At 38.9% G+C, this 22576-nt stretch overlaps 1 protein-coding gene across 2 annotated transcripts in view; it reads right to left on the minus strand.

Moving 5' to 3' along the window:
- The window catches only part of ELAVL2 (ELAV like RNA binding protein 2), a 109942-nt gene extending 88503 nt beyond the window's left edge, over window positions 1-21439 (minus strand). The window contains exon 1 of one of the 2 annotated variants that reach the window (XM_018086094.1): window positions 21228-21439. In XM_018086094.1, the coding sequence (XP_017941583.1) occupies window positions 21228-21254 (27 nt within the window). In that variant the 5' untranslated portion in view covers window positions 21255-21439. Of the gene's footprint in view, window positions 1-20529; window positions 20547-21227 lie in introns of those variants that run through there. The other variant, XM_018086092.1, reaches the window with a different exon arrangement.
- Between the last annotated feature and the right edge of the window lie 1137 nt (window positions 21440-22576).

A 22576-nucleotide genomic window follows, 5' to 3' on the forward strand; every position in this document is an offset into this window, starting at 1 on the left:
GCTCCCGTCCTCCCGGTCGGCCACGTGGGAGCGGGGCGGCGCATCACGGCACGCCCGCGGCGGCCGGCTCTCGGTGCCACCATTCCTTCGCCTGACGAGCTGCCGCGAAAGCAGCCTTTTCTTATGTGTGTGTTGTTTTTTTTTGTGGTTTGGGGCTTTTTACGTGGCTTGGTTGGGTTTTGTTGGTTCCCCGCTCTCCACCCTTTCTGTTTTACGCCCGGCTCTCGCAGCTCTGGCAGTGCGTGTGTCCGCACCGCCCGTGTCCAGCCTGAATCGCCGCCCGGGGACTGCTCCGGACGTTTGCCCTTCTGGGACTTGGTGTATTAATGAGTGGTATTTCTTGTAACAAACATTTTGGTCGAGAAGAAGGAAAGTGAAGAAGGCAGTGGAGAGAGGGAGTGAGGGAAGAAAGCGAAGCAAAGAGGGAAGGAATGGATGAGAGAAGGGAAGGAGGGAGAGACAAGAGAAGTAGGTTGAAAAAAGTTTGTATTCATTATGCAATTTCTACGTCTTGCATAGATAAGTGTTTGCAGAGAAAGAGACTGTGGTATGGAAGTAACAATTCTGTATGGTGTTCTGAAGCATGCCTTTTACTCCTTAAACTGTTTGACCTTCACCACAGTTTGTCATTTCTTTCCAGAATCAGAAGTGCTTCCTAGATGTGGCTTTTCTTCTGTGTCTTTTCTGACACAGAACACACACAAGTGCGTATCATGTATTTCCAACAGCAAAGGCAGAACACCCTGCAGAAAGGAAATGCTTATTTGGAATAGAATTCTAAATTAGAATTCTGGCATCTGTGTTTAACAAGGAGCAAAAATAAAGAAGAATGCAATTTCCAATAGAGACATAGTGTTTCAATGAGAGTGCCCTTGCGTGTTTATAAATGATTAATACAATGAATTGTGTATCATCTCTTTATTCTAATCTCCCTATCCTACCACTGTGACAACAACTGAGAGTTATACAGGGACTAATTTTACATTTTATATAATTAGTTTTATGCTTAATGCATCTGATGTTTTTCTAGAACACACAGTCTTATCATTTACAATGTATCACCAACGTTTTGAATCAGCAGCATTCCAAAGAGAGGAATAATTCCCTGGTGGAACAAGTGCCAAGCTACTGGCTCTAAGGACTGAATAAAGAACGGGGTGGGGGTGGCTACTTCCTCAAAGCTGTTACACAAAGTCCTATGTGAAGTGATGTCTATTCACACACAGTTTGTGGAATTGCATGTTTAAATTGTGCTCTCAGCAGTGTCTGTTAGTATTGAAGAAGATCTTCTGAGTTTACACTGTTGTTCTGTTTTTTCCTGATGTTCAGTCTTGTTTAATTATGGCAACTTTTACCTTTTGATACAAGAAAGCTGCTTCTGAAAGTCTCCTAATGATATTAGACTCAACTTGCTCAGGTTCTTTATACTGTGGTTGCATACATCAAAAAGTTTTATATATATCTCTCTTAAAAAATTAAAATGTTATTTGTTATACCAAATAGAAAACATTTGCAAAACTCCTGCCCTGTGTTGCTGTTTGCAGAATTACTAGATTTAATTGCTGGTTACTTTCTTGTTTTGTCCAGCTTGTGTTGAATGTGTTTAAGTAAACAACAGTGTTCCTTAGCAGAACATCAGCAAGGTATGACAAGAGAGAAAGAAAGCCAGAAAATAAAAAAGTTCTTTAAAATTCTTATCTATGCATTGACACCTCACTCCCTTCCATTACCCCCTCAAAAAACCATATACAGCTGTTCTTAGAACTAAAAAAACCTCAGTTTAAAGGGAAAACCAAAATGTATGCTATTAGAAACCAGAACGATGTCTTTCTGAACCTTCAGGAAATTAAAGGACTCTGCTTTCAACAGCTTCCCTCTCAGGTCTGATACTCAGAATTCCAACTTCATCTTGCCCCCTGCTCCTCCACTCAGAAGGAACAATCTCCATCTATAATTAGTGACCAGCTCTTAGAGACAAAATCCAAACTTTATGCATTTTCTTTAGAGATGTAATATCTCTACCGATAATGTACTTGCATCTGTTATGTTTGTCAATATATGGTGTTAAAGTGAAATTAGGCAGAAAATAGCTGTTAAATCGAATTGCCTTGTCATCAGCCCTTCTCATCTCTATTCAGAGGCCCTTGATTCCAGCAATGGCAGAGGAAGGAAAGCTAAATTCTCCCTTCTCCCAGGGAAAACACGTTTTCCTGTTAAGTTCCTCTTTGCTTAGTTAATATGTCTGTAAAGAAATCTTTATGATTAGCGGTAGTTGTCTGTCTGGACACAGCCTTTAGCTAAATCATGTATGGATTATTAAACAGGTGTTGGACATAGAACAGCTACAGCAGGAGGAAAGGATGGTGCTTGTTCAGGCATGATGAACCTTCTTGAGTCCCCTGGCCAGGACTGAGTGGTCAAGAAATGGCAGTAAAAGTAGAAAAAAAAAAAAGGAGGGGGGCGGGCACCACGAAAAAAAAAGAAACTCAAAAAAGAGAGCAGGGCTGGGCGAGGAAGGGGATGGCCGACGGACCCGCGGCGCCCCGTCAGCACCAGGACAGCGGCGCGGCCCGACGGCGCGGCCCGGTGCGATGGCGGAGCGGGAGCGCCAGGCCCCCGGCCCTGGCCCCCACGGCACCCACGGGGAGCGTCCCCCCCGCCCCCAGGAAACACCCTGGTAACGCACAGCATGTCGACGTGGGCTTATCTCTCTCGAGGGCACTCCAGATAAACTCGTGGTGTTCATCTACTGCCACACGGATGTGTTTGAATGTGCACGTGTATGTCCGTGTGTGGGTATGTCTGTGTGTGTGTGTATATATCTGTGTGTGTGCTTGTGTTACTGCACCCCGGGGGACTCCACGGGGTCCTTCTTCCAGTGTCAACTTATGTTTGCTTCCACTACTTTGACAAATAAACGGCAATAGGCATGTAGGTTTCAGACCCAGTCTTCAGACACACAACTCCCGGGTCAAAGCATACCTGGCATGCACTCTGCCCTTCAGTATAGGAGCGTAGTTGTTTTACCTAGTTCTTCTCTGAGCCTCTCTGTGGTGATAAGATACGGATATCATACAAAACTACAGCAATATGAATACTGCAGCTGAGGCTGCTGTATCATTCTCTATTATACAGCAGTGTCTGAATATTAATAAAAACTACTTTTCAAAAAGAGGTTAGCATTTGGGTGGGGAAAGGTAAGGGAGGTGTTTCACTTTTTTTTTTTCAATTGAGACTAAAAAGGTATCTTAAAGCTCTGTTTCACACAAGGTAATCACAACTGCTCAGATTTTCTATAGACAACTTCACCTGGAAAAATATAATACCTGAAAGAAGCTGTCTATTTATCCAAATTATTGTATCTTTGCTTGTTCCCTACTGTACCAGGGAAAGGCAGATTGCTGCTGCACCACAGCTTACGTAGCTTCTTTATTGAGGATTTGTATTTCCACTGGTGCAAAATGCACATTTAATTGTAAAATAACACTGTGTCACCTGCCAGTCTGTTGCTGCCATCAACCTCTTTTGTGCTTGGATCAAATTATTGCACAACAGAGAAAGTGACAGCATCAGGGCACAGTGACAAAGCTGTAGTTTGCACGGAATGAAGACCGAGGCCCAGAGAGACACTGCAGCAACAGAAACAGCTGTCTTATCAGCACACTGCAGAGATAGAGATGGCTCAAGAGGTCCTCAACAGATAATGACTTGAATAGCTTTGCAATGCGCCAAACTTCACGCTTGATAAGACCAGCCCAGTGTAGAGAGCAGTAAAGATCGAGCTCTATTCTATTTCATCAGTGCTGTAAATTAAGAAATTGAAATTCAGGTGGCACAACAGCCAGTATGTTGCCGATAATCCAGTGAAGTAAACTGTCATTACGATCTTTTCAGCAAAGAGAAATAGGTTTCTCTTACTTGATGCTGCTTTAATGAAAACACCTTAACATCCCTGTCCCAAATCACTGTCCCAGCAGTACCTGAACTGGGGTGAGGGTTCCTCATCTGTTTCGCTGTTGTGACATGTCTGAGTTCCAGAACAAACCATCCATTTGGCTGTCAAGTTCCTTACAAAGGACAAAACACTTCCACATTGAAACTGCAGTAGCTTATTTTCAATTCCCCATTTCCTCTGCAGGAGAAGGAACTGCACTGTGATTTTTAATAAACAACAGTCAAACTAACATTAAAGCACACAAGCTCAATTTTGTAGCAGACAATACAAGCATGTGTTTGTGACCACAGCTAAACAAAAATTAATTGTTGCTGTGAAAAGGATCTATAATGACCTTTGAAATTATTCACTTGACAAAACATGAGCCATGGTACACAATAATACATTTTACAACAGAAAAAAAAAATCCTGTTTTCAAGCTGTGTTTTCAGTTTGACTAATGGCATCAGATTAGAATACTGGAGCTCCACCTTTTATCAGCAGAAATACTTTGTTTAGACTCAGTTCAGCTTACCTTTGATCTGTGTTTTTTCAAAGAAAGCTTTGTAGAAAATGCAATTGAAAGGAATACAGCTGAAGCATATAACTTGAGGTCACAGAGCATTATTTTCGAAGGAAGGGTTTGCTACATTCACTTAATTCCTTGTGATTGATTCTTGAAGAGCCAGAGTAACTGCACAGGCTTGTAATGTTATCTATTGGCCACTAAGGCTAACTTTCAATCTTCTTTGAATAATAAATTAAGACAAGATTAACTTTATTTCTTAACAAAAGACAAGGTACTAAAACCAAGAGGAACCTGAAACCTGATGAGAAACCTAAGGACTTACTGCTCAGACTTGTTAAATGGAGGGCAGAGAAGCAAGACTAGTTCTGTTCTCTGACAATCTAACCCCATCTATTTGGCCTTAGCTTGTCGCTTAGACATATCTGACAGCAGGAGCTAGCAAGAAAAAAGAGGAAGAGAAGTAACAAGGACCCAGAAGATGAGTCATTTATTTCACGTTTTACGACAGAACCAAGAGGAAAGGCAGCTTCAGGTGGGGAGGAGAAGGGAAGAATCTTTGGCACATGCACTTTGTTAAATACACCTTTTTGCCTGTCCTTGAGATCTGGGGACTTTTCTAATGGTGTGGGAGAAAGTAAAAATACAGGGTGAGTGTGACAGAGCAGAAGGTAGGTGTGGATAACTTAGGTCCACTGTGCAGTCTTAACACACGCACATTAGTACCAAGTAGATATCCCAAAATTAGCAAAACACTTGGTTCTTAAGACACGTTTTAGAGTTCACAAGTAGGTAGGTAGTTTGATGAAATTCACAAGTCAGAAAACTCAATTATAACAATCTGCCCTTGCCCCTTTTTGTGGGCAATACGTAACCAGAGCCTGAAGTGATTGATACCCTTGCCAGTGAGACTATGTGATTGTGAGGAGAAATAACCTTGTGTACAAGAGACAATGAAAAGCAAGAATGTAATCAATATTTTTAATGCTGGTTTTTATCCAAAAATAACAAGTCCTTTTAAGTTCTCCAGTGAATCATCCCAAATACTGTCAATTCAGTTACACTTCCACCATAACAATTAAGTTTCTCAAGGAAAAAAGATGTATAGTTATAAAGTAACCGTAATTAGTATATCCTCTCATGGTATTAAAGCTACAAGAAATATTGACTTAAAAGAAGCATTTTACTTTTTTTCAAAAGCCTGTGTCTGTTTTCATTTGTTGAGGTGGAAAGCGCGTATTACTCAAAGATAGCTTTTTTAGCACGCCAGCATATTTCCTGCTGACAGCACAGTGAAGCAATATAGTAGCTGTTGCTACCATTATTTTATTGAAGAAGTCCTTGTAAATTCCAAAGCATTTGTATAAGATGTAATTAGATCATTTTCAGATAATCAGATCACATAGGTAACAGATGGAATTTTTCTGACCTTAAAAGTCCTTAAACACATTCCCCAAAATTTTAAGTATCAACTTGAATCTTCTGTTTTATTCAATTAAGATAATATGACTCCAGCTGGCGATTATGATTCAGCACAGGTACACATGGTGTTCTGCACTCACACCGGTAGGATTTCAGAAGGTGCATGAAACTAGTGTATCCTTCTCCTTCTGCAAATGAAGTTCATCTTTAATGCGCACCTGCTATAACTGCCCAAGCGTGGGCAGGTGTCTACACACTCTTGAGAAAGGATATTAAAAATGCTTTTCTCATGACATTATGTTAAAGGCAGTTACCTCCTTTTTCATGAGCACTCCATGTTTGCCACTTAACTTCAGATAGTTCTTTTTGCTTACTTTTGTATGTTACACGTTACAACTTGTTTATAAGGAAGTGGCTTAATATTCAAAAGATGTGGAATTACACTTTGCCAATTATTCCTTGCAATTACTAGATATGAAAAATAAATCTCACTTCCAAAAAGCACTTTCCTTATCTTACTTACATAGATCATCAAGATTTTTCTTTGATCCATCAATCTAAAAAGTATCTAAATAACTAGTTTTTATTCTTTTTAAGGTAAAAATTGCTCACTTGTAGATGACTTAATGGTCTTTCACTGGTGCTGGCCCTGTTTTCTTGTCTTTAAATGCTGGAGGTTTTGTTTTATCTGCTTATATAACTCAGTTTTTGCATCAGAAGTACTATGCATAGCTTTGTACTACTTTGATTCTGCTGGATATGAGTCATCAGCAAAATCCAAATTGTAAATGATCATGCATCTAAAAGGTTATTCAAACTAATAGTAGTGTACCCCAATGTAATATGGTTTAGTGCAATAAAATATGTGATAAAATTAAGGTGAATTATTCTGACTGATGTCATGGACATTTACCCTGCTGAAAGTTCTTTTGTGTATCTGGTCATTAGACAATAAGGTAATAAATATACACACTGCAGAACAGATACGAAGCTACTATATTCTTTCTTTGTTTGGTTTTTTTTTCCTTGTAACAGGTATTCAGGAAAAAGGGACACTAGTCAGCCTTATTTCTGCTTCTTAGTTCAAAAGAAGCCCCCAAAATTACAGCACTAAGAAATACAGATCTTCCAGGAACAAGCTTTTGGGCAAATTCTATTTTATTCTACAATCACAGCATGTTGCATAAAGTGGAGAAGTAATATACGTTGATTTTTAAATGTTTGTTGCCAACCTGCATTGCATCTCATGGGATAAAAAAGAAGCATAGTCTTAATTAAATTGCTGTAAAAAGGTTATACAAAAATATATCTTGAGAATACTTAGAGATAGTTCCTTGCCAAATGAATGACTGTATCAAATAAGGACCTACTGGAGTATAACTTTTAGGGTCAAGATGTTATTTCTGTCCATATTTTGGAAGATGGAACATAGTAACTGGTTATGAAAACTGTGAACTGCACATTTGTTTAAGTGCTAAATACAAAATGATCTTTTCAAAACAGAGACACCAACCAGCAAGATAAAGCTCAATAAGGACAAATGGCAGGCAAATGTGATTTTTAGAAAAGTAAGATCATAAACAAATGTGCAAATAAAAACTAGAGAATAACAGCAGTGCTGAAGAAAAGGTTGTAAGATACTACTAGGAGTCATGGGAATATGATGTTGCAAGAAAGAGAGATTTCACGCTGAGATGTATAAACAAGAGTGTAATTTGAAAAGACATATATGAATACTCTTCTTATTTGACACTGATGAGCTGAAAATAGAACACTGTATCCAATCTTTCCTTGTTTTAAAAAAACTGAAAAAAGTCCATAAAAGGGTATTGAAAAGTATTTTAGAAAACGTTAATACATTTTAAGAGAGAGATTGTTTAGAAAGAGAAACAGTGACAAAGAATATTTGAAAATGGTTTTAGAAATCATCATTATTATCAGATTATGATCAAGTAGTATTCATATGCATTGTAAGTTAAAAAAGTAAATGGCTTAATTCACAACACATAAAATCTAGTTTAACAACTGGAAAAGATTCTCTAAGAGTAGTTAAACACTGGACCACATTACTTAAGAAGTTGCTGAGGTTCAAAGTTGGATACACATCTTATTTTCCCTTGGAGAATAAGATCTTTATATCAATCAGGTACAATTTCCCACCACCAAAATGACTAAAGTTCTAAATAGTGTTTTTTTCCTTTTTGTCTTTTAAAATAAGTTGAACATCTGAGGAAAAAAAAAATCACAAAAAAAACCAAACCAAGCCACCAAAAAAACAAAACCAGACCACCCCAAAAAAAATCCACCAATCAAAAAAAACCCACAAAAAACATCCTAAGAAAGAAGCAGATCTGAGACACTAGGAAAAGAAGTGGTAAAGTACTAAACGACTTCTCTATACTTTTTTCTGCTTTTGTCAATAAGCATTGAAACCAAGCAAATAAGAGTCTGATGAACAAAGCTATTTGCATTCTAGAATTTTTTTCCAGACAAATTCAAAGACTGATATTTTTTTTTTTTAAATCTTCCAGACCTCTATCTTCAAAGTGCCTTTCAGCATTTGACTGTTGACTCTCAATTTGCTTTTTTTTTGGTCCACGTGAAACTTGGGAATCCACAATTAAAATAGCTGCAGTCAGTCTGCATTCTGAAAAATCATGCATCCTTTCATAATTCCTATTTGGGCACTTAAAATGGTGACATATTAACTTATTAATGAGAACTTCGGGCTAAAAAAAACTGCATCAGAAGCATAAATGCACACACCAAATTCCTTCTCTATGAGAAGGAAAAACTGCATTTTAGCCATCATTATCAGACATGATCAACAATGCTAGAGATGTACCTGTAATCTGTAGGAAGTGAAACTACAGTAAGAAATCTGCTTTTTACCTTCAAATAGCAAAATCCTGGAAAATATTTAAAGGCCAGGATTCAATTTTCATGATCTAGAAATAGCTGCTAATGATGGGAACTGGTGTTGAACAGTGCTCTCACTGTAGTACAAAATTCTACTAGATCTCCACAATGTTTCCCTAATCATGCTCATAGTCTCATAATGTATCTTCAATGATGAAGATACATTATGAGACTTAAAGCTGATTTAAACCATGCGATACTTAACACAAAACAGAAAACAAAGTCATGTCATGGTTCAAAAAGCTGTAAAATATCTCTCTTGCTACTCAAATTTGCATTGCAAACCTAAGACTAGCCTTCCTCCTTCAACTCACCTTTAACCATACAGAACTTAACTTTCTTCTCTAATTTTCTCTTTTTTCCCTTTTTTTATTTTTTTTTTTTTTAATTTTTAAATGCGCTGACAGTGAGAAAAAGGAGAATTAGCATTATAGGATGACTGGATATTGCTTTTTGATTCTGGAAACATACTGCTGTTCTGAAAGACATAAGATCCACATTTCCAATGTGCATGAAAGAGGATGTAAACAACAAAAGCAATTAAGCCACAATTATTAAAAATCCTATAAAAAGGCTAACTTAGTCTTTCCATCCACAGCCTTTTTCCTCTTTTTCCCTGCATGGAAAATCTGGAAATTTACAAGATTCATACCAGATATATTTATTCTACTTACCACTTCATCAGTGTTCCTACATGCTACAGTAAGACAAAAGGTAAATATCAGGTTACACTCCAATCATTTAATATTTTTTTGGCTACAACTCCTCCTTAATCCCTGTAAAGCATCCCTATAACTGTCGCTGAGCACTCAGAACAACAGTAAGCTAATTGAATTGTGAAACTTACAGCCATCTTCTCACTTTGTAACAGTCGGATATGTGATATTTATTTGCCCTCAAATGGGATCTTATTATTTCTCCCAGTCTTTGTTTTATGGATTCAGATCCCCCATATTTTTTTAGCGTGTTCAAACAGGCTAATACTTTTTTGTGTTTTTTCTATCTTGACTGAGTGTTTAAGGCCTGAAAAACCTACTATGCAATAACTATGCAAATGAGCATTTTATGCCATGCAAATACATTGTGTAATGCAATGTTCAGACAGTCACTTACTCTGCAGCCTTTTCTGCTTGGAATAATTGCATTTTCCATGAAAGACTAAGATGGAGGGATGAACTATTTATAGCTTGTACCTGCGTGGAATCACCACAGTTTCAATATAGTGTGTGTTAAGATAGATAGATAGATAGATAGATAGATAGATAGATAGATATTTAGATAGATATATACAAGTAAGATATATACAGGTTAAGTGAATCAGTATTTAACTGCATACCCTGAGGAAGATGGTTTACTAAAGTACTGTCCACTTTCACATTGTGGGATAAAAAGGCTATTAAAGTCACAAGTAAAAAGGTTTCTCATTAGAGCCGGTTCTACAGCATTACCACCCAGTTTGCCATAACTTGGTGCTAACTTGTGGCAATGTTGCATCAACCTCTGTCACTGTAGAAAACAAGTGACAGTAGTGTGGTTGTGTGTGAGGTCATTCAATGTCTTCTCTATTGAGAAGACATTAATAGGGAAAGAAGCGAGTGAAGAAAGTATTTTAGGCTGTAGGTATTTGAATTGGGAAAGACTACCTTTTTTATGCGCAAGAAAAGCAAGAAACTGAGACTCTGGACATATAAGGAGCCAGATAACAAGATAAAAAGACAGCTGTTACCTCAGTAAAGCTTCGGAGGGGAAGTGGGGAATTCAGACTGAATTCAGAACAGGTATTTTCCCCTAGAACTTCATCCTCAAGCTAATACAAGAGAGTGATGCCCTTCTTTCATCTCCACAACACATAATAACTGATCAGGTTCTGCTGTTTGGAGACATCTTCCCTAACATCTCCCATCAGTCCATGAGACTATGTCTTTCTGGTTCTTGATAATACTAAGACAAGGAGAAACAAGGTTATTCAAAACAACAGAGCTGGGGTTAGTCTTTATATAATTTCTGCTTCTCCCAGCTCTGACTGTGAAGTGCTGATTCAGCCATACCCAGGTATTGTCTGGATAAGCCAAAATGCTCTGAACAGAAAGACGAGTAAACTACAGAATTTTATGCTTTTTTCTTTTTCCTTAAAAACGAAGTTACAAATCCAGAAAATGTTTGCATAGACCCAGTGAGTGGACAGAATGTCTTCTTTCTTGTCTTTAAGTTTTGCTGCTGTTGTGGAAAATGACTTTCGTCATTTCCATTTGGGAAAGGCTTAGGAGCAGTGATATAGAGCCATAATACTGTGGCAGCTTCAACACATAGTTTGCTCTCCTTGTTACGGTAATCTTACCGAGATAAATGGAAATATTTATAGCATGTGAAATCAAATGTGTAGAACAATTCTCATATATTTAATGTTTAAGAACTTTTATTGCTTAACACATATATCTTATACATGCACCATTTTGCCTGAGATAATTTTTGTGTTCTCCGTAAGAGCTGTTCTCAAATGGAATAGCAATGTACATCAAATGTACCACCTACTTAATTTTGCAGTTTCATATGAGAAATAAATATTATTGTTGCTTTAGGAACCTCTTTAGTAATCATAAGTCAATTGCCTTAATGTAAAATGTAATGAAGATGTTTTAATATTGTTTGAGTAGCAACAGATATATTCATTAATTATTCTGACATTATATACCATGGAACATCTCTTTTATTCTTACTGTGCTGCCCTTAGGTTACAGAAAAAAGAAGAATCCTTTCTAGTCTTACATCTTTTAACCCCTATTATGCCAAGAATTTTCAGTTAAGCCTTTTCTTTCTTCTTGCCTTGGTTTCATTGCTATTATCTACAGTAGACTTTAATTTTCTCTGATTTTTTTTATAGAACTCTGCAAAAACATCTTAAAAATAAAAATATATTTAAAATAAACCTTCCTCATCAACATACCTAGTCAATTTATATTCATAACTGTCAAGTACTGAGGCATCATCTTCATCAATTTCTGTATAACATCACAGCTAATTTTCTGGTTCTCTAAGAACGTTTTCTAATTCTACAAGTTTTGTTTCTAAATTAAAAAGGAAATCAGAACAGAAGCAGACTATGTGGGGATAAGGTCAGGTATTTAGCACAAATAAAACAAAAACCTGAAAAGTAGTGCAAAGAAAGCCAACTACAAACTGCAGTTGTTTCCATTTTATTCAGGTGCTCCTAACATGGAAAAGTATATTTTTCGATTCATTATGAAATATTCTACTTTTGCCCTGTTTTCTTTCAATGCTTATTTTGCATATATTTTCAATACCTTCCATGTTAATTTGGCTCAAGATGCTTATTCTGAATGATAATGTAATAAGAAGGAAATATAAGCAAGTAATAACAGAAGCTGCCTAAATACTCCTCCAGCTGTAGAATCTAAGAACATTGTTACCAGAAGTATGTAGGGTGGCTAGTTTGCAATGAGGACTATGACGCACCATTTGCCATTGTGAAAATGCACCATCTGCAAAGAGCTTGGTCTGAGAATGAAATGCACGTTGTTATGCTATAAACTCACTAGCGCAAAAACGCGTCTTGAATAGCTCAGGAAGCAGACATGTAATTAAGCTACCTTAGACAAGGTAATAAATTTAGAACCTTGATATAGTGGTTTGTTTAATAAACCATTTATAAAAAGAATTAATACAAAATTCTCTTTCTACCATCTGCTTTTCTAAAGCTACTTCCTGCTCCCTTCCTCGTTAAGTGCATGACATTTTGCAAACGCAAATCTGAATTAGCAGCAGTAGGAAAACTAAGTCTTAAATACACTTAGAATTTGATATAATATAAATTCATATTAGGCAAGTGAGGACGGAAAGCAAAACAAAGAAGTTAAAACATGGAGACAGGATTCACAGCTCAGGATTTCCTGACCCCCATTGTTCTGGACTGAGCTCTGATTTTCAGGCAGCGGTGACACGACAAATCACCTCTTGATAATGAATGAAAAGTAGGCAATAGCTCTGATAAACTCTTGCATTAGCTGCTTTTCACCTATTCTTTACTTGCCTTACAGACAGGACTGACCTCTGTGTCACCGTTCCTCTTCTGGCAACCCAATTCACTTCCCTCAGCAGCTGCACAAGGAAGAGCGCTGCTGCAGCGTCTGGAATCCTCCTGCCTCAGTGGGCGAAGAAGGGAGGAAAACACAGCTCAGTTCAGACAAAACTTGTGCTGAAACAAGGGATGCTCAACGTGGTTCTATGAGACACTCTAGCTGGAGATGAAACTGATCCAAAACTGCTGGTCATACTGAACAAAGCTGCTTGGAAATTGAGAAAGAAAGCCACATTCCTGGCAGTCTGCTGCCTGTGCTCTGGGATTGCATCCTCTGCCTTTTGGTGTCAAGATGTGGAGCACACTGCTGATGTTTACAAGGAATTGTTAGTTTACAAGAGTGGCTGCCTGAATCCTCAGGCTGTACCAACAAAACTGCACTCAGTGGATGTTACAGCTCTGTTCTATTTGAAAGACCTTTTTTTCCCCTTCAGTCTATAGGCCACATAATTTTTCTCTCAGCTTGCACTACTACAGCCAAAGCTCAGGAACATTCTGGGTAAAATAGAAAGATGATGTTGACAGAAGTTTTGTTTCTATAATTGATGGAAAGGAGTTTCTGATGGCTGGCCAAGTTTAACCTCTGCTCTCATACAGGTATTTAAGTTTAAGAAATAAAAAACCAAATTCATCCCTTTGTGAATTCCTTCTTTTTTTCCTGGTCATCTCCTTTGCCTAAATGAGCCATATGAGGGACTAAAATTGTAAAAGATTCTTGCTTTCTCTGATGAAAGAACCATGTTTTAAGACAGCTGCTGCAGTCTGTCTTTGAAAAAAAAACTGTTGATGGAACTGTTTTTTTACAGGCCCTCTTGAGTGGTAAGCTGTGATTTATACAGCAACGCTGCCACTGATTGCCTGCATAAAGAAAGCAGCAGAGGACAAATGGCAACACATATGGTCAGACTTCTTTCTGTAAATTGCAGGAGTCAAACTTCACAAAGCGGGTAGAAAAAACCTCAGCAACACTGTTTTTGTAAGAAAAGGAAAACATCAGAAGATACTTGCAAAAATTTAAATGTGTGAGGTTTTTAATCAATTATGTGAACTAAAGAACTGTTTACATATTTCTAGGCCTTAAGAAACCTCTGTGTCTTTTTACTCCTGCTTATGCCAGTGTTCATGGGCTAACAGACATTGCAGCATCTTGTTGCAATTCACAGGGATTTGTTCCTCTCCAGCATTGATCTTCACAGCAAAACTTCTCTATGAATGTTCTTAATATGGATTTGAACTGAAATTTATTGCTGAAAAGTTCTTGAGAAACCTTCTGGTCTAGTCTGGCTCATTCCAAACATCCCTTGGGCTGACAGATATCAGAAGTGAACCTATGATCATTGATCATGATCTATGATCATTTCCCTACTTATTATTTCCCCATTTATTATCTTCTTTAGCCTCTGTGCTTGTGCCTGCTTTAACCTTCTCTCTCCTCTCCCATGTTTCTGCTTGCTCTTACTTCTCATTTCTCCCGGAGCAGTCAGACCATCAGATGCCTGGCAAAATCACTGGCAATCTACATTTTGTCCTCCAGAAGTGGTCCCAGCCACAGCAGAGACCACAGTAACTTCTGCTGAATCTAGCCTCTAGCATTGTATATCAAACTGACACGAAGAGTCTCATCTCCCAGTTGGCAACCCTGCAGTAACTGGCTGCATCTTGGCATTTGAAAAACCTCTCTGCTTTAACACCTCCTGTTATCTCAGTAAAGTGATGTTTAAATAACTGAACTGGCTTCAATGAACTGTAGTTGCCATTTTCCTGCTTCTTACTGAGAAAAAATGGAGATAATTACGAAGTGGATGAGCAGGTTTAATGAAAGCCGGTTTCTTTTGGTATATTCCTGAAGCAGCAATCATCATCTGTTTGGCTTTTGAAGAGCAACAATTATAATCACTTAAAATCCCAAGGGGAACAAAAATAGAACTTAAATTAGCATATAAAATATACAGCTGGATTGGGCAAGCCTATAAAAATCTGGGAAAATCATTCTAATTTGAAAGCTATTCAAAATCACAAGCAAAATGAGTACAAGAGTATTTCACATGTTTCTTCCTTTTTTCCCTTTCTGAAGTAGTAACATAACAACATTTATAGGATTTTCCTAAAACATGGAAATGAAAACCCATTGTCAAGAAAGAGACTAAGTAAAAATAGGCTAAAGGTGCATTTTCAAAATAACAGATAAACTTAAGTATTAAACCATTATTTTAGCAGGTATTAATCTCCCAAAGCTCTGACTTAACTGTATTGTTAAGTCATGCACTATATTTCAGAGCTGAAAAATAAAAATACAGCTGAGACAGCGTTACATATTTCAGCTTTATCAGACAACTGAGCAATGATAATACCCAAAAAAAACCAACGACACAATAATAAGCTGCAAAAAATGACAATAGCTGTGAAACTTCCAGTGTTTCAGACAATCATTTCTATAGTTAACAGAAATTCAGCAATGAGTAAAGAAAATTGTTTTCCTTATGCTGCAATGTCCACATTTTGAACTGTAACTTCATAATATTAGTTTCTGGAAATAAATCTTAATTTCAGTAAACTGTGAACTCAAAGATGGAATTCTTTTTTAATACCACTGAATATGTATTACTTTTAGTAATTTTTACTTGAAATACTAGGTATAGCTATTCTAACTGAAGGTTAAATAAGACAGTATCTCAGCAATGAGATTCAAAAAAACCCACTCAGCTTCTTGTAAAAATTTATTGTGGACAAGAAGATTAGGAATTTGGGTTGCTTATATTTATAATATTATCAGTACATGAAATATCTCCTAAAAAGACACTGTCTTGTGGATGCACATTTATACAGTAGGCTCTGATTTTCATGTCTGTAGTATAAAATTCATTATTTGCCTTTGGTTAGAAGATTCCACATGCTTAGAGATTTTGAAACCAAAACCAAGCAGGTCTTGAAGGTGCAACTGTTATTTCCATCTGAAATCATAATTTTAAAAAATGAACTAGAGATTGCTGGATTTACCTTCCACTATATCATATACAAATATATTTAAAGATGGCCTGTGAAACTCCTGAATAAATTTGTCTGCATTGCTTAGCTCTGTGATGAGTACCTTGAAGCAAATGTCTGCCCTCCTCCCCTCCCCCACTGCAATTTTCCATTACTTCATCCTCACAATTGCAAGTCATTTTTATTGCTCCATTATCCTCAAACAGATATCTGTTTTTATACATGTTACTGTGATTGAGAAAGCATGTCTTCGGAAGCCCGAGCTTCCTGAATGCTGTGTTAAGGCCAAAAATTACAGCACACTTACTCATCCTCTCTCTTGTTTTAAGGTAGTACCAGAGAAGGCCCAGCAGGTTTTTTTGACAGTCTTCCCAAGCCATCTGTTTCATATTCTGCATGTTTTGAACAACACAGTGTGCCATGGGATGTAAAAACCCATCACAGCACATTCAGTTTAATGTGGAATCCAGTGGTCACTCACTTTTAAAGAAATCGTAACTGAAGGTGGGACACTAATCAGGGAACTTATTTTACCTGTTTCCCCCTCTCCCCTAACAATTTGCCTTGTAATTTTTTTAATTTAAATTTTACATCATCTGGGTTTCGTATCCCAGCCTGCTTTAATAAATAAAAGACAAAGTGAACTCAATAGGCATTAAGATCTTCATACAGCTCAGAACCAAAACCTTGATTGACTGGTAAATATTGGCTAAAAATAAGACTGCTGTACTCCCTGGGTCTCAATGCCCACTCCTGCCACTCTGTTTATAAATTATCACTTCTGCGGATTGTCTGAATGGTCAATAGGGCTACAGGAACAAGAAAGTGTGAAATCATGCCTAGAGGGAATAACCAGCTTTACTTCAAACCATGCTGATCCCAGCAGCTAAGACACACCGTAGAAAAAGTAGTCACTGAAGCAGCAAATACTTTATACACATTAAATTGAGCTGTTGGGCGGAGGGGGGGGGGAAGTGTTTGAAAATGGAATATTTGTAGATTTGACCTTATGCTGAGGCCATATGTGGCCTTATTTCTTGACACTGCTAATGACACTAAGTATTTAGACCTCATATTTTTAAAAAAAGATAGTTCTCAGAAATGTGTCGATTTTGCATGTCTGTGGCCATAAATATAGATGACTGTGAGGATTTAATTTCTGGAAGAGAAGTAAGTCTTAACTCTCGACTTAACATAAGGATCAGGTGATAGGGGAAGGGAGTCTTCTCCTCACAACTCTGAGAGAAGCACAGCATCACAACACTCTCAACACACCTTCTGCAATTAACAGAAAGAACTTGTCTATCTGTAAAAACTATTTGCTGTCCACTCAGTAGAATAACACATTGACCACGTTAACCCTATCCTTATACCTGCAATTTCTAACAAATACTCTATTTCTGCTAAGCTAGATTAGGCTGACATTTTTGTCACCACGTCACCAAATGACACCCAGGGCTAGCAACACAACTTGTGAACTTCCAAGAAAAACACAGCTCTCATGAATGTCACTCTCTACCACCTAAATAGTTTCATTTCCATACCGATTCTTCTTCACAGAAACTTAAGTACATTTTCTTCTAATGCCAGAGGTCTCCGAATGCCTGAAATTTGAAGTACTGATCTTAGTATCACCAATACATAAAAAAGCAAAAGTTTCAAGCATTGAGGTTTTAAAAGACTTGGTGACCTAAAGGATAGTTTCCCAAGTACTTGTTATAATGTGTTTTGCACTTCTATGACGCTTAAAGATTTAATTTCAAGGACGAGGCAAAATTACAAATGCTTAGTTCTCTGTTATAAATATGAGGCATGTATCTATGCAAGCGTGTCCACCAATATCCTATTATTAATACAGAATGGAAGTAGATTCATGTTACCTACAAGTATTGTTGGGAGAATCAAAGATTTCTCTAAGAGTATTTCTAAAGCTTTTTTTTTTTTTTTACTTTATAGGCATGCCAAATTATTTGCAGGATTTGGGTCAACAGCTTTCCTTACAAGAATCAGCAAACATTCTGATTAGGAAAATTAACTGTCGTGAATAGTATTTGTCCAAAAAGACCCAGGTACCTCCTAAACAAATCAATGTGATTTTTTTATTTTTGTTTTCTATTCTCCTGCATGTGAAATCTTAGAAGATGGAAGACTTAAGCATGCAATTAACTAAGTTAAAATTTATAAGGTGCTGCACTGGCTTCCAGAATGAAACTGAGCAATTCTTAAATGATTCTTACACTTCTGACTAATAAACATCTGCACTATCTGAATATGGAAACCCTGCAATAACTGCAATCTTATTTTTCCATTACTTCCAATCTGTTCTGTAGAAATAAGCAAGGCAGTGCCATTTAGAATTTTGATTCCCAAAATTTCAAACTCTTTTCTGAGGAGCAGAATCATTACTGAAAATTAGTAATTGAACCAGTAAGTAGTTCAATATGAAATCATGTTTTGATTATATATAATCTTCTAAACAGAAACTTGGAAAGTATCACAAATCAAGATCTAATGAAGTCATACAAACACTTTGGTAGAAAGGAAATAAATTGAACTGTACTTACTTTTAATTTTTAATTATATTAAGGTGCTAAAATAAGAGGTGCTTGTTACTTTGTTTTGTTAAGTGTCCTAAGTATAAAACAATTGCTGTAACTAACTCTTCTAACAGAATAAACATTGCATGCCTTCTGTGTATTCTTGGAACTTGGCATCCAGCAATTCCCAGGGATTTTCACAGATTTTAAGTGATTTGGTAAGGAAATAATCCCAACACGTTATTTAAAAACTCATGGGGAAGCAGAAGAGGGTGACCAGGAAGCTCCAGACAATCACCTTTAAATTTTCAAGAAAATCTTTCCTATTTGATGCAGTTCTGGTACTTTTACTATTGCCCTTCAATTTCTACTCTCATTTTTCACACTAAGGCTGGACTTTGAAGTTAAAAAGTACGACATCAGAAGAATTTAAATTCATTTCCTACTTGCCTGCTGGAAGGTGTGTACATGGGCTTCCCACCCAGCTCCCTGTAATTTCATACATAAGTCCCTGTGTACATTTTGTTCACTGTCCCTGCGCTAATTTTTAGTAACATTTTCATCAGAACATCAGTCCACATATCCTTCAGGAAGGTAGTACACACTATTTGTTTGCACGAGCACACAGACTTTTGTTCCTAGGTATTTCTAATCACTGAAGAATATAAAATCTTTCCTCTACAGTCATCTACCCAATCGAATTCTTAGCCATTGTCAAGCAAGATAATTCTGTCAAATCTTACATCCTCAAGTCTTCCAGTTTTCTTGGTTGCCAAAGTATTTTATCAGCAGTTTGGGTTAAATTTGGTCCACAGCTTTCTTAGCTTTTTTGCTGGGTTTTTTTTTGGTTGGTTGGTTGGTTTTGGTTTGGTTTGGTTTTGGTGGTGGTGTGTTTTTTGGTTTTCTTTTTAATGTCCAGAGTCACTAATGCATAACCTGTGATATCTCCACATCCAGATGCAGGTGAAGGTACTGCCTGCGCCACTACACTGCTGCAGAATGGGTGGGCTCTGGGCAGAGAGCACCAAAGGGTGGGTGCTGCCACCGTGTCTGAGTGCTCCTGTCTGAGAGGGGATACAAAACCAGATTAAACATGGGCACAGGTAAATCTATCTATTCCCTCCCGTGAACTTAATGGTATTTGGGGAGACTATATGCAAGGAAAGTGAGTTCCCTTTTAGTTAGAGGAGTTTCCTGATAAATGCAACGTCTTTTCCTCTCCATGTTCACCACTTTTCTCCTGCATAGAGCTTAAAATATGATGAAAATAAAAGGTAAATGAGCCATTAGTGAAGACATCAAAATTATAAATACTTATAGCACTTAAATTCTGTGTGATTGCTATAAAAGGAAAAAATTAACACACATGGAGAATTCGGTTTCCTTGGAGAAACAATCTTTCTGATAGGAATTTAAAAAAGCCTGGCTACAGAACTATAGGTACAGAAATGCTTACCACCTGCAGTTTATCCAAATGGTTTACCTAACTGCCACCAGTGCAGGGTCAAACTCTCCAGAAGTTACTATTCCTGAATATGCACATATATTTCACAGGTTACTGCCTTCTTCAGAGGAAGAACAGTACTTTTGAAAAGAAGATAGTTCAAAGAAAACTAATACTGCATCACCTGCACATTCACCTAACTGTAATTGTGGAAAATATTAAGCTAAACATTACTGCCTTTATATAGATAGTAAAATAAAATAAAATCACCAAAAATTTGTTTATTAAAGATAAAATGATCATAGGAAAAAACAAGCTTGACTGTAGCTACAGCTAAAAGTCTATAGTTTGGAGTCTCCTTACCCATGTCAGACTCCCTTTGGAGTAGTTCTCTTTAGACTACAAGCAAGTTCTGCTCCTTTCAACAACACTCAATAGCCTAAAAGTGTCACCAGAACAGTGACTAGATTTATAACTGCTGAAAATTATCTGTATTGCTTTAAGTCATCGTGAAGTTAACTAATACTGACTTACTGCTACTTTCCACAGAAATCATTCTATTATTCTGATATCCACAGAACGAGGTCGGTGCAACTTAACTATTACTGCCTATCGTCCGACATAAAATTCTAACCGATTGCTAAATACTGCAATGAGCAAAGTTACCTATGGTAATCATGAAGCGAGGAAACTTACTATTCCTCCTTTAGCTGGCTCAAGCAGCTCTAAGTATACCATCCCTTAAAAAAAAAAAAAAAACAAAAAAACCAAAAATCAATTCGAACGATTAAATAAATAAATAAATAAATCAGCCCTCACACTGCACTGCCCGGCTCGTTTCGCGAGCCGCTGCTCGCCGGGAGGGAGGCGGGGGGTTTGTGCCGGCGTGCCAAGGTGCTGTCCGCAGCGCTCCGCAAGGACAGCGTGCGCTGTTGAAGGTCGCTGCAGGCGTGCACCGCCCGGACGCGACCGGAACCAGACCGCCCCCCCGGGCCGCGCCCGACCTCCGGGCGGTGTCCCGGCACCCGCGGAGCTGCTCGGCACCCGCGCATTCCCGCCGTCCCTGCTCCTGCTCCTCCCCGCGCGGACCGCCGCCGCCGCGCCCCCCGTCCCGGCCGCCCCACGGCCGGCGGGCAGCGCGGAGCATCCCGGGCAGCGCGGAGCATCCCCGCCCGCGCCTCGCCTGTACACGAGGTTTGTGTTACGTGCGAGGATTTTTCTCCTCCACCCCCCCACCGACGGTGCTTTCTGCCGCTTTTTTTTTTTTTTTTTTTTTTTTTTTAACCCCGATTCCGGAAGAAATTTTCAATAATTAAAAAAAAAAAAAAAAAAAGAAAAAAAAAAAACCAAACAAAAACACTTACCATTTTGACCTCATAGTGCTTTGTCATGGGCTTGTGAAAAAAGCCCACAGACACATCTACACACACACACACGCGCGCGTATTTATGCGTTCTCGAAACAGCTGTCGCAAAGGGGATGGGGGAAACTGCTGCGCGGCGGAGGACACCCAGGAATCAGCGCACAAAAGGAGGGCGAGCCACGCGGCCCGGACTGAACGCTCCCCCACGCCCCTACAGACCACACTGGGAAAGCGAGGAAGGTGGGTGGAGAGGCATGGGTAGAGGGGAGGGACCCGCTCTCCCATCCGACTAAAGGAAACATCCGCCTTATCCCAAAAGAAAAAAAAAAAGAAAGAAAAAAAAGAAAGACAAGGGAAGCCGCCGGCGTGCGGAGCGAGGGCGGGCAGCGGTCCAGCCCTGGGGGTGATGCTGGCGGAGCCGCACATGGCAGAGCCCGCACCACCGTCGGGGCGCACGGTCCCCGCAGCGCAGCCAGCGGGCGGGCTGCGGGTCACCTCGGCGGATCTGAGCATCCCCGGTTACTTAAGAATGCCTCTAGAGTTACTCCCCTGGTCTCCTCATCTTCCCCCGTGCAATTGATGTGGTGCAACAGCATCACCAGCGACCCGCCGTCCTGCACCGCTGCCCGGGCGGGACTGGCGTCCCTGTCCTGGGTGACCTGGCTGCCTTCTGGCCTTTGCCAGAAACTGTTCGGCTGGAGGTTGGGAGGTGTGACACCAACAGTTCAGTGAATCTTGTCCAGGATACCTCTCTGGGAAGATGCTGCTTGGCCATGTGTTGCAGGACGGATTTCGCATTGTCAAATGCCGGGGGGGAATATTGATGGTCAACATGCACATCCACACATAAACTCTTACCTCTGCAAAACACCCTCCTTTGACACCCTCGCCCTTCACACACTGTTTGTCCTTTCCTTCCCAGAGACTGGCAGCACTCTTTTGTTACAAGCAGTCTATTAGCTCATGGAGCTATGCAACCCATGGCTGGAAAATACTGCCTCCTTCTCTGTCTTCCCTGCACGTCCTGAACTCATTCTGCTGCCTCCTCCTCCTTCACTCAACAACTTCCTTTCATGCCCCTGGGCTGTCCACTGAAGACCCAAGATCCTCTGTAGACAAACCCTGTCCTGGCACAAGGGCACACTTCATTCCCTTGCTTCATGGTGGGAGTTTGGATGGGCCAGTTTGGATAAATCAAATCAAAAGGAGTTGAAATTTTGGAAGTTCTTTATTTACCTTAGCTTGTCTTCTCTCTGTTGTTTCCTCACCTATGACAGGCACCACAAATACTCTGTTATTAACCTTGCTGAGATCCTTGAATCTAGGAAAGAATAAGAAAGGACAGTCTGT

The sequence above is a fragment of the Manacus vitellinus genome, unplaced genomic scaffold (genome assembly GCF_001715985.3).
Source record: "Manacus vitellinus isolate BGI_N305 unplaced genomic scaffold, ASM171598v3 scaffold_9_pilon, whole genome shotgun sequence".
Lineage (NCBI taxonomy): Eukaryota > Metazoa > Chordata > Aves > Passeriformes > Pipridae > Manacus > Manacus vitellinus.